This window comes from Microtus ochrogaster (genome assembly GCF_000317375.1).
Source record: "Microtus ochrogaster isolate Prairie Vole_2 chromosome 14 unlocalized genomic scaffold, MicOch1.0 chr14_random_2, whole genome shotgun sequence".
Lineage (NCBI taxonomy): Eukaryota > Metazoa > Chordata > Mammalia > Rodentia > Cricetidae > Microtus > Microtus ochrogaster.
The window spans coordinates 8,964,564-8,977,841 of record NW_004949097.1 but is presented as its reverse complement, the minus strand read 5'-3'; the positions used below and the strand labels follow the sequence as shown (position 1 = coordinate 8,977,841).

The 13,278-nt window shown below is 40.6% G+C and overlaps 1 protein-coding gene across 1 annotated transcript in view; it reads left to right on the top strand.

The window, feature by feature from the left end:
* The window catches only part of Abcc9 (ATP binding cassette subfamily C member 9), a 122,649-nt gene that overhangs the window by 90,732 nt on the left and 18,639 nt on the right, over positions 1-13,278 (top strand). Inside the window, exons 30-31 of the mRNA XM_005364574.3 lie at positions 1,120-1,212; positions 9,773-9,875. Of these exons, the coding sequence (XP_005364631.1) occupies positions 1,120-1,212; positions 9,773-9,875 (196 nt within the window). The remainder of the gene's footprint in view (positions 1-1,119; positions 1,213-9,772; positions 9,876-13,278) is intronic.

Genomic DNA, 13,278 nt, shown 5'->3' with positions numbered 1-13,278 from the left:
TATCTATCTATCTATCTATCTATCTATCTATCTATCTATCTATCTATCTATCTATCTATCTATCCATCCTCTTTCTTTCTCTATCATCCACAAATATCTCTCTCTCTCTCTCTCTCTCTCTCTCTCTCTCTCTCTCTCTCTCTCTCCTTCAACACTGGTAAGTAGCAGCTATTTTTAAGTCTGTTGTGCTGGGAGCGGCCAAGTGACTTTTGGTACAACTAATGCACCACAATAGCTCATGAAGCTCCCTCTGGCAGCCAGCTTCCCACTGTCACTCTCTACCCTCTTCTTTCAAATTGATCAGCATCTTAACTAACTCAGAACTTTAAAACTGTCTTCCATAAACTGTTCTAACTGTACTCCCCCTCTCAGTTACTCTCTTATTCTTTATGTCATTCACCAGGACAATTCTTATCAGTTTACTTCGGTTCAGTGACTTTTTCATTTGGTTAAGAATCCTCTACAGTCCAGTGTCACACTTATAGGCTATATCCTTGTGCTAGATATGGTTTCATATGCACTTGGGAGGTGGGGTGCAGACAGGGGGATCCAGGGTATAAGGTCATCACAAGGGATGTTGTGAGTTCAAGGCTAGCTTGGGTTACATTACACACCTTCTCAATAAACCAACTTTCCTCTCCAAACAATGACAATAAGAAGACCATACCCTCCCCACACACAGAATTATTTTTCACTAATTCATCCATTCTAAATCAAGGTTGATCCATTATTGCATTTGCATTTATATTTTGTCATGATAACTCTTTTACTGAAGTACTCGATTAACAAAACCTTCAACAGCTTACACTCAAGATGAAGGAAAGAATGGACGTGATAGGACTACTGGTCCACACTTGATCTAAAGCATCTACAAAACTCCAAGTCTTATGTCACAGCTAAAACACACTGGCTGTGGGGTACATAATGAGCAAATAGGTCATATTCGCATGGGAAACATTTCGACCAAGCTTTTAAGCATGGCAATTTAGAGCAAACAGATAGGGGGTGGAACATGGATGAACGGTGACAAGAACAAGCACTGGGGTCTGAGGACTAGCAAGTTCAATGATGGCCTCAGGTCCTGGAGACAGGTGACGCATGCCATTGCCTTTGTCCTAGGGATCTCCAGGAACTTGATGACAGCACCCAGCTCCCCCTACTTTGCCACTTCTCAGAAACAGCTGAAGGACTCACCACTATCCGGGCCTTCAGGTGAGTAACACATCTTCAAATTGCCCACAAGGGGAAAATCCATCGACAAATGTCCATCAACAGATAATAGCTAACTGCCACCCCTTCTGGGGGTGCACTTGTTTCTCCCAGTGAACTACCCCATGGCAATGGACATTGCTTAGAGTTTCTCTTGTGACAATTTAAGAGTAAAGAATGAATTGACAGAGTGGAAAGAATTGGTTGTGTGGTCTAGACAAGGTTTTCTAATTCCAAAGCCTCCACTTCCTCATCTGAAAAATGGGGGATCAGTCTTGCTTATTACAACCATTGGAATGATTGACATATGCATGTATGTCAGTCTTGCTTATCGCAGACATTGGAAGGACTGGCATAATACATGTAAGTCAGTCTTGCTTCTCGTTTTCAACACCAATCTTTATCAATTTTGATGGTATCCATAACTTTTCTTCTCCTGTGGAAACAAGAGCAAAACCCCTTCCCCAAAACAGCACATCTCCTGGTTCTCATTGTGAGGTCAGCACATCCTTAAAATAAAACAGCTGATTTAATTCAGAGACTTTTCTATTATCTAATGTCTTTCTCCTGCTGTTGTCCCTTTTGCTAAGAAAAGCCTCTCTGCCAGCACAAAGGAATCCAATCAGATCAGATTGAACCAAATTAAATGTCTGAGTTTAATAGACAGCACACTCCCAGGTAACCGGGAGCATGGCAGGGGGAAGACAGAGAGACCGCACACCCGAATCCAAAATGACCTGTTCCTTTTCTCGGCACAAGCCTAAATACCCAGTGGTATTTAGTGGTCCTGACCCCCCCTCTGGGAGGAGTCAGTGCTTGGCAGGCTGGGAGTTGGAGTCTAAGTGCTTGGAAGGCTGGTACTTAAAGTCCAAGCACGTGGCAGGTTGAAATTTGGAGTTCAAGTGCTTGGCAGGCTGGGGTGACACTTCCAAACCAATATACCTTTCTCATTAGCATTAAGAAAATTCAAAGTTAATGAAGCATTATGTAATCTATTTCTGGGAGTATTTTCCATCCCTTTCTGTTTGTTTAACATATCATTTATAGTTTGATTTGATCTTTCTATAACTGCTTGACCTATAGGATTGTATGGTATACCTGTAATATGTTTTATATTATATTAAGCAAAAAATGCTTCATTTTCATAGAGACATATGCTGGACCATTATCTGTCTTTATTTGTGCACGTATACCCGTGATGGCCATAACTTCTAATAAATGTGGGATTACTAAATTAGCCTTTTCTGAGCTCAGAGCAGTTGCCCATTGAAAACCTGAATAATTGTCAATGGTGTGATGTACATATTTTAATTTTCCAAATTCTGCAAAGTAGAACATATCCATCTGCCAGATTTATTTTTTTGAATACCCTTTGGGTTAGTCTCTGGAGGTAGTCATGTTTAGTTAAAGAAAGAGCAAGTAGGACATCTCTTTATAATCTCCTTAGCTTGTTGCCATGTAATAGAAAACTCTTTCTTTAAACCTTTGCTATTGGCATGATGTTTCTTACAGAATTCTGAGGCCTTCAACACACTTCCAATCAGTAATTGATCAATTTCTGCATTATCTTGTGCTAGAGGACCTGGCAGACCCATATGAGATAAGATGTCCTATTCTACCACAATAAAAACATTTGGCATTTTGATGTCTCTTCATTCCTTTGGAAATTGCTTCTCCTACCCAAGATTCAATATTATAGTCAAATGTCTCAATGTTCATTGTATGAAGGATCCATTTATCCATTGGTGCTCATCTAACCTTTAAAGGCCCAAGTATTTTTTTTTTTTAATTCTAAGTTGGCATTTTCAAAAGCCAGAGATTCAATAAGTACTCGTCTACCATCTGGGTCTGTTACTTCTATTTGTACAGTCTTAGTTAGTCTTTGTAAAAAGTTACTAAAGGGTTCTCTCTGGCCCTATTTAACCCTAGTATATGATTCAATTTGTTTTCCAAGTTCTTGAATCCTGTACCAAGCATTTAAGGTTGCTTTGTGGCATAGGGACAAGATTTGTTCATCATAAAGAGCTTGAGTCTGTGGGTCAACATAAGTGCCCTCACCAAGAATTTGATTTTGGGAAAGTCCCAAGTTTTTTTTTGCTTTCACCTGTTGTTCTAAAAATTTTACCATCTTCTCTGAAATAACATTTAAACATCAGTTGAGGCCCTTCATGCAGAACTGTTTGCTGACACTAACTGAATCCAGTTGTGTGCTGTTGCTTTAATGCTAGAAACCCATGTCTTTACCATCTCCCTAACAAATGCAAAATGAAAGCCATAAGTTACTATTGCTTACTTAATTCTTTTAGATCATTCATTCCTACAGGTATCCATCTACCTTCTTTGGATCCTTTTGGGCCTTTAGAACTTTATGTTTTGTCAGAGTAGATTGCAGGGTAAAAAGCTAAAACCCTGGGTAAGTCGTGTCTGACAGCTACTTGTCCTTTTAACTTGTCCAAGCTAAATCTTGTCCTTGTATCTTTTTTTGCCCCCTGCACATCAGCTCCAATAATTTCCTTAATCATTTCAAATCATTTTTCTATTATCTTTGGAAAGCCTGACTCTCCTAGCCTGTATATATTTCTTGTGATTTCATTGAAGCACCTAGCCTCGGGTCCTCATTCTGCTTCCAAGGCCTGAAATTTTTTCCTTTAAAGATAACACCTCTTCCTTGGACATTATTTGGATAGCATGTAGATGCATTCCTGGAGAGAAACTCTATCTGCTAACCTATTATAACTTTTAAACTACTTTTTGATTGTCAAATTCAACAGTATGAATTTGTTCAGATAACTTCTCAGTATCCTTTGAGATGGATTTAATTTTTTCAGGTAACTTTTGATTTTCGATGGTATTAATCCTGTCAGCTAGCTGTTCATTATTAGTCTGTAAAGACTGTATCATTTCTAAAAATCCCTCATTATTTACTCTGTTATCAAACCATTTTCTTAAGGATATAATATGAAGAAAAAACTGTGTCCCAATATCCAATAAATGGATGTATCACAATAACCATATAAGTCTTGCAGAATACAATCCATAGTATTAACAAAAAAAGTTACTAAAACTTTCAATGGTAATGTTGTCTGCCATTATATGACTTTCAAGTTTATTGCTATATTAATTACCTGTCATAAGGTCTGGTAAATTGTTTTAGGTGTAATAATTTTTATTGTCCAGCCGGTGTCATGGTTGCAGAGTCGCGACTAGTGGCATAACCTGGTGCCATGAACAGTCCTGAGCTGCTTTGATTTTTTCACCTTGGTTCTGGTTAAATAGTAAGAAATATTCTTTGCTTGACAAATTAAAAGCAATTAAATCAATTCTGTACACAGAGCAAGAAGCCCAGGACTCAAGAATGGGGAGTACAAACCAGAAGCTGTGCAAGTTGCCGTGTGGCAGAGAACAAACGTGGCAGGGAATGTGGCAGTGGCAGGGGGGTGTGCAAAAGCTTGGGAAATTTCCAAGTCACCACAAGCAGTTAGCTTCACTGTGGTGGAGGTTTTACAAAAATCCGCTTAGGTAAATGCAAGCCAGGCTGGTGGGGGTGGAAGACTTTCTGAACTGTGGGCAGGTTAGGCCCTTACGCCAGTCTACTTGGTAGGTGTGGAGTTCAGATCCACGTGGGGTGCCAGATGAAGATGGATGCTTAAAAGAAATTCCACGCTAGTTCAGAATGGAGTATAATAGTGTGTTATTTATTTAGGGGTAGACCCACAGATTACAGTCCTCTGCATGAACAGGGAACAGGAACTGAATCACGCTGCCAGAAGAGCAGCTGGACATGTGCTTTACCTCAGCATATATAGTATAAGAGGCCACTCCCAAGAGGATGGGTAACTTAAAGGATACTGGCTGTAGGAATTTCTACAGCAATTCTAAGCTTCCTAAGTTCAAGGTCAACCTGAAATCTGTGAGACCATATGTCAAAAATATAACAAAGCAAACAACAAAGAAAGCAACCCATGTTTCTTGATGTTTGTGAACAGTAATAACCTAAGCTTCCATGAAGCTGGCTCCATTTTCCTGAGGTTAGATCACAAAAGTGGTGTTACTGTGCATTTCCTTTGCTCTGGAAAGTTTATGTTTTAAAGCACTATATCTTTTCTCAACCCTATTACAAATATGCACCGACTTCAATCATAGATTTCTCCAGCCTCAGAAGTTTATGTTAAGAAGGTAGAAATGGGTTATAGGGCAGAACGTGAAGGTGCAACTTTCCACAGCGTGATGTATGATAGGATTGCTACCTGAAACTATGTGAGTTTAATTTACCCCACCCATATTTCACATCCTGGGAATTTCAATGTTATTTATTGGTATTGAATATATAGATACTGACATCAAATTTATAGTCTAATAGTACTCAGTAGAGACCATTAACAAATATAGCATTAATGATTACTGTTGACATCAAGTAAGTCTTTTCTAATTAGTTTGTATGGAAATATTTATTTTAATAGTTAATACACACCAAGTACTATTCTAGATGTAGATTAGTAAAAAACTGAATATATGTGGCCATTTATTTTCACCCCAATAACATATGACCTTATTTTATTTCCTTTATGAGTATTTATATGAGTATATTTTCATTATCTGTTTTATTAAAAACATTTGCATGTTAATTATTCAATCTCTTCTGACTACAAAATGAGTTCTGAGAGAGCAGGATTTTGTTTTCATAGTGAGCTTACAGTGATTTGGCAAATGTCTATACAGTCAACTAGTGGGCTAGTGTAGGCTCCATCCTACGGAGTCACCACACAAGAGAGAGGGTTTAAAGACAAAGATAACAGTATAGTGACATCTATGGAGTCACTACACAGACAACTGTTTCAAAGGGTTGGGTAGGCACCTTGTATTTAAACAAGATGGAAGCACCTATAGGACAATGGGCCTTTGAATGAAGAACAGTTGAGCTGGAAGGAAAGTGGACAGTGCATTCAGAGAAAAAGGCATGAAGATTTCTATTTCATGTAAAAATCCAACGGAGTATTAAATGAACACAGTGATGGAGGTCATCACCATGAAGTTTGAACACAAGGGGGATGATGCTAACAGATATTGAATGAGGGCCTCTGTATGGAACTTGGACTTTATTCTTTCTGTGTTGTGGAGTTATTGAAGAATCTCAACAGGAAACTGATCTAATCAAAGTTGTATTAATTAGAATAACTGACTCATAAAGGATTAATCAGGATGGCTGAGGCTAGAGGTAAGAAGATGCTAGGAGGCTGTTGGGACAATAGTATTATAAGATGCATCATTGTGATGGACTGGTCCTCCTTTTCAAAGACTTTAGACATGAAATAAGGCCAAATACCACTTCTTAGAGAATATCTCATCTTCCTACCAAGGGAGAGCAATTCAGACCAGATGAGAACCTAAACCACATAAAGAGGTAAAAGCTCAGGACAGTGGGAAGTGTTTAATTACCTGATAATTTCACAAAAATAAAGAATTGATCAGAAAGGTTCTGTGCAGCTTGAAAAATAATGGTTTTTGACTCCAATCAGACAAGTGAACTTGTTAAAAATTTGAATGGACAACAGTGATAAAAACACAAAAGAATACAAAGAAATAAAGGTGTTCTCTGGATAAGAAACTCCAGTGCTAGTGATGACCTTAACAAGAACAGAACTGAAGTCAGAATTTGGAGGGCTGGAGGGTTAACTACAAGTGCACATGATTTCCCATATCTGCTTCTTTCCATGTCTACTCAGTGTTCCCTGGGCCATCTCTCTCTCTCAGAGTCATCTTTACTGATTGGATCTTGTGTTCTCTCTGCTCTCAGGACTCAGGGTGCACTCACACGAAGCAGTGAACCTCTAATCATTTACAAGGAAAATATTGCAGCTAAATTAGACTAAGTTGTCAGTGACCTTTGCCATTGCTTTATTATTATTTTTCTGTCTGACAAAATAAAGGTCTAAGAATGTTCAGAAGATGGGCTGGATGAGAATGAAAAGATACAGGCTGAGTGTGTCAAAGTTTCCATTAGGAAAACAGCGGGTTTCTTGCCAAATAGAAACAGAGAAAGAATGCTCATGGCATTTCACCCCTCCTTCTCCCTGCTGCTTCAGACTGTTGCCAGTTCCCTACAAACGTGTGGAGTGTTGGAGATGAAACTCCACAACCACAGCAGGAAGAAGGTCCCAGAGTGAGCATGCTGACAGAACCAAGGATTAGTTTTTCATTTAGAATATGACTCCCAAGCTTTGAGCCTCCTGGATGCGTTTGTCCAGTGGGGAGAGAAACCTACCCCGTCCAGGAAGGCACTGGATTTCCTCACTTCTGTGTTGTCTCTTGTCATTCGGATACTTACAATGCCTTGTTCACCTGAGGAGCCCAATGTCATCCCCTAAAACCACACTGGGTATCTTCCCTGTGCTCTGCAAAGCCTGGCTTAAGCCTTCCCTCTCCCCATCCCCTACCTAGGGTACCCTATTCAGATCTTGCAATGTACATTTCCCCTTTATGTTCTTGGGGCTGTTAAAGGAAGGTTCCCAGCTGCACCAGCCTCACTAGTACAGTTTCTCCCATCCTGAGAAAGACATTTGGTGTCTCCGGAATCTAGCACAGTGTGGAGAACAACCACTGACTAAATGCATTGAGTAAATAGATGGAAATACAGCCGACGTCTCCCTAGCAAGCACTTCCACCTGACATGCCCCTGGCATGCACCGAAGTGTGACCCTTACAAAAAATTCTTCACAGTTTGTCGCCCCTGTTGCTGTAATCCTACAACCTCCTACGCCCTTCACGGATTAGTAATTCACTATAGTCACCTGTCAAGGTCATCTGGAAGGCAGATGTGTTCCTTGAACGGCTTAGTCCCAAGCCATAGTGCTGCTGTTCTTCAGCACAGGTCCCCCTGGACGTGGCATTTAGTTCAAGGCTACATAACTCAAAGTGAAGTAATGGTTTGGCTCTCACTCCCAAATTATCTGATCACTGTAGAGCAGACATTGCTGTCTGACCAAATTATCTATCTGGCTTGGCATTCTGGAATGATCAGCTTGATTGGAGAGATACCAAGTATCTGCTTTATATTGGCCTGAATGGACTCTGATGGTGGGCCAAAAACTACCCCACCCAGGACTTCTCTGTTCTTGGGATACAAGTGATGAGTTATTTAAGTTTTGCAATTTTACTGGAAGATTTTACAGGAGTGGGGGCCTCTTAGGAAACGAGACTTACTAGTGGGTCAGAAATTCCTTACAAAAATGACCCTTGGATGGGTTATGTCAGAGCAGCCATGGCCACAGAAAGGGAAGAAGCAAACTCAACTGGGCGTGTAACCAACGTTCAAACCAGTTGTTTTCCAGCCCTCTCTTGTTTCCATTATTCGAGGAAAATAATTTCAAAATATGGATACTTTTGCTATTTAGAAAAGATGCTCTTCAGCATGTATGTCTGTGAAATCAAACCGCTGATGTTCAAGTACATAAGGTTCTTCTTGGTTTCTTAAAAAATTTACACTTCATGTATTCTTTTTTTTGTGGTGACTGAGATTTATTATCATTTATTTACTTCATGTATTCTTGATGCATGGTAGTGCATAAGATTGGGATGTAGGGTGAAACACGCTTATACACAATATATGCTTCCGTGAAGGCTGTTTCTAGTTCTGCTCATAAAACAGACTATACAGAACTTTATTTGATTATGTTGAACAGCAAGGATGAGCTTAGTTTTTCATGGATCTATCCCTCTATTACCATGACCATTAGAATGAGAACCCTGCCCAGCCCTGGATGATGGCAGACTTTCTTTCATGTCACTTGGGGTACTTACAATGCCTTGTTTACCTGAGAAGCTCAGCTTCATCCCTAAAGATACTTATCTGCAGATTTGACAATTAATAAGCTTAAGGAGAGGGTCCTGCTTTCTTGTGCTCCTGCCTCCTTCAACAAATCCTGCCATCATCGTGCACCACCACAACCGACTGAGAGGATGAGCCCGAACTTCTAAATTGTCACATCTGCAGTCAAAACCAGGCCTTAGGATTTGTAATCCCCAAGGCCATTGGCTAAAGGGATTGAAATCCCACAACAAGGGACCTTGAAGATGAACGGCTCAGCACAGGGTCTGCTGACAATGACCCTATGAGCACGAAGGAATATGTTTACCTGCTATAGATGCCCAGCTTTCTGTCTTCACCAGTTCTCATCCAGCCCAACTCAATAGCATTTTGAAAATTAAATAAATGCTTCAAGTGAAAGTAGGAGATATTGTGATTTCTGTAGCCCTTGTGACATAGGTCAGGTCTTGTTTACATGGCTCCTCCAATCTTGCAGAATTGTGAAGTACCCTTTCGTAAAGGTTTGCCATGCAACGGCTTCTATTCCTAGTTGGGGCATGAAAAGAGAGCAAACACTTGTCGTCTTGGGCTCCATCCAGAACGCGGCAGGGTGGCTCTGGAGCTCACTTATTACCACTCGTCCGTCCCATCCACGTGTCACTCTGTTGAGCAAACTGTGTGGTAGTTAAGCATGTCTGGCTTTTTTACTACTTCTCCTGCTAGGTGGCTAGCATCATTGTGGTTTTTTGTTTTTTGCAGGCATGAAACCAGATTCAAGCAACGCATGCTAGAGCTGACAGACACAAACAACATTGCCTACTTATTTCTCTCAGCTGCCAACAGATGGCTGGAGGTCAGGACGGTATGTTCATTGTGTTCCAGACACTTGGTTGAATTAGCTTTCCTCTGAGAGTCAGTACCAGCCTCTATTGTCTGGACTTTTCGGTTTGTTTATGTTCCAAATGAAATTTAACTTATCACAATGTTTTCGTCAGTCACAACAAAAGTAGCCCCCAAGGCAAAAATCATTCTGTGTTCTTTATAGTCTCTGAACTACCCAGTTAATGGGATGGTAAATATTTATATAATGTCAGTTTTTAAAAGAGAGAATTTGAAAAGTGGCCACATATACTCATGTCCTTCGCTGAGCCAGATAGCCTGTAAGGAATGGTGACTTTGTTTTAAGCCAGTGGAGGGTTACGTTAGTATAAAACATCAATGCCTAAGTCATCTATTGTTGTCTTCTGTCCTATGTGACATGGAGAAACAAACACAGACTTTGGCAGTCTATAGACATCATATAGCAGATTAATTTCTTTCACTCCCAGATTCCCCTGCATTTATAAAATAGGAATAAGAATGTACTTCATGGACATGTTACTAACTAACACTGAAAATGGCATAATTTCCCTAGTGTGCTGCTCTGCCTTGACTTGTTTTGTGATAAGATGTCCTGTCAAAAGACAGCTTAGGGGAGAAAGGGGCTTTCTCCAGCTTATGATTCCAGATTACTGCCCTTCATTTTGGGAAACTGAGGAAGAAACTCCAAATATCTAGTCATATGGTAAGAGTAAAAATAAACACATGCATCTATGCTTGCTCGCTTGCTGATGTGTGGCTTAATTTCTCCACTATTTCACATTCCAGGACACCTGCGCAGGGATTGGTGCTCCCCAAAGTGGCATAGACCCATGCACCTCAGTTAACTTGCCATGTCTGTTTCCCCAAGCACACTCACACGGCTACCCAATATAGTCAATACCTCACAGAGACTCTGTTTCCCAGTGATCCCAAGTTGTATCAAACTGACAATTGAAGCTAAGCACCTTCTGTGTTGATTTGTTTCCCCAACAAGATGCAGATTCTTTTTAAAACCCAACCACCAGAGTGGGCAGCTGATAACAAATTTTATGAGGTCAAAATGAAGGTGCCCAAGTTCAAGACTGATCTTACAGTGGATTGCTGTGGATTGAGACAGAGTCTTAGACACCCTGTGTTTTTCACCTACTGTGATTTCTCATTGGTTGACAAAGACTCTACCTCTGTGTTAGTGACTGTAGAGAACTCACTGAGCAACAGAACACAATTGTGTTATACAAAACTTTGAAAGAAGCATTAGTTATGGAAAAGAACTAATAAACCATCTTTCATGTGACTGTGAGGGTTGGAAAAATTAGGACAGAGTGGCTTAGGAATTACAACTGAAATTTAAGTAAACTGTTGCACAAAACCTATAATAAAGCCCAAACATAATTACTAGGCCATCTAGAACAGCATTATTTATACTAAGCTTCTATTTGTTTTCTTTTTTAAAAAAAATCCCTGTTTTTCTCTAAGGGGAATTATCATATCTGAATAGGAGAACTAGCGAATATGCAGAGTGAGTGGATTTTCAGAAGCATAAGGAGATAATGACAACAGCTGCCCATGAGTCTGGTTTTCCTTAGCGTGGAGATCAGGCATGACGTTAGGGGTAAGTCCATTTGCCTTGGACTTGAGGCGTCTGACTATGACTTCTGCCCTTCTCACTTCCCCATGACAGGTTCACAGACAAGTGTAAGACAAGAATATTCATGCAAACCATATGTACAGTTCCTAGAGCCAAAATAAGACATTAGACCCGAGACTGCCAAGAAAGAGGGCGGGGCAAAATAGAAAAGACAACAGCCAAGCCCAAAATGGCTCTATCTGACCCATGATCTTAACCCCCACATGAAAGAGCAATCAAACCTACCTGAGTATAAAGGAACTCAGTTTACCTGAAGGCTAAAGAAGCGATAACATTTTACAAAGGAGAGGATGCTTCTCCGCTCAATCCCATAATTTCCTGACTCCTTGGTTAGACATTTTATAGAGTATATTTGCTAATTTACCTCCTCTTTGCATTTTGTGTATCAAACAGCTTGAGAGTCTCTAGGCCACTTTCACAGTAGAATTCTACCTCAAACACTAATGCAGGGCTGGAGAGATGGCTCAGATGTTGAGAGCACTGGCTGCTATTCCGGTAGACATTGGTTCGATCCCCAGCACCTACAAATCTGCCCACAAATGCCCACAACTCCAGTTCTAGGGAGTCTGATGCCCTTGTTTGGTCCTCAGGTACCAGTCATGCACATGGTACAAAGAAAAACACACAGATGAAACACCCTTACATATAAAATAAAATAATTGAGAACTATATCCTGTAGTTCAAGAGCATATGCCACACAGGTGAATTGTTGAATAACTCAAGCAAACGAATTCTGCTAGGTGAAAATGTATTTCTCCTACATGGCTTCATTACTTCTGGGCATCTAAGGTTGGATCCTCAACACTGTATCCACAACCTCAGCCTCACATAACTGGTTTTCTGTCAGGAAAATGACCACTGAAATCACGATCTCAGAGATGAGAGTATACATTGTCCTCAGCCCCACAGCTAGACACCCTTAGTTTCATAAATCCCCCAAGGGTGGGGAAAAAGTAAGAAAAGCCTTTATTTGGCTCAAAAATTCTTCATTGAGCTTATCTGCACTGTTCACACAGCCCTTCCTGCTCCTCTTATTACCCGGTATCCAGGAGATCAACAAGAATATCTGCTCCCCATGAATATTCTCAAGGTCCTCAGGACAGACATAGCTAACACTGTGGGAAAGGGGTCACTGCTCTGGGTGTTAATTACTCAGGCAGCTTTTCCCGAAGCCTCCAGGAGGACTACAAACCTTCATGTAGGAAGGAAAACGCTTGATTTCAGCCCTTCCCATGGCTCTCCCCCTTACATTTCCTCTTCTTACTTACTTCTTCATTTTAGAGCCTCTCCCATCACCCGTTGCTGCTGGTGGAAAATCCCAGCGAGAAGGAGGGAAAACAGAGCAGAGACTGAATTGGGAAAGGTCCTTGGGCAGCAACCAGCTTTAAAATTCTGTCTAGTAAATTCCTGGTTCTTTTCTTTTTTGCTTTCTCCATTCATGCTGAATGGGAGTTAAGAAAACCTGACACTGAGGAGATGGATCAATAGATAAAGGATCAATAGATAAAGTGCCACTGCATACATCTAAAGGGCAGAGTTTGGACGCTAGGACCACGGGGGTGGGAATTCTCTGTCATCTCAGCACTAGAGAGACAGAGAAGGGATCTCCAGGCAAGCTGGTTATACTAGATGAGTTAGCAAGCTTTGGAGGACTCTGCCTCAGCAAATGCACTTGCACACACACACACACACACACACACACACACACACACACACACACACACAGATACATATATGCAAACACAAACACACACAT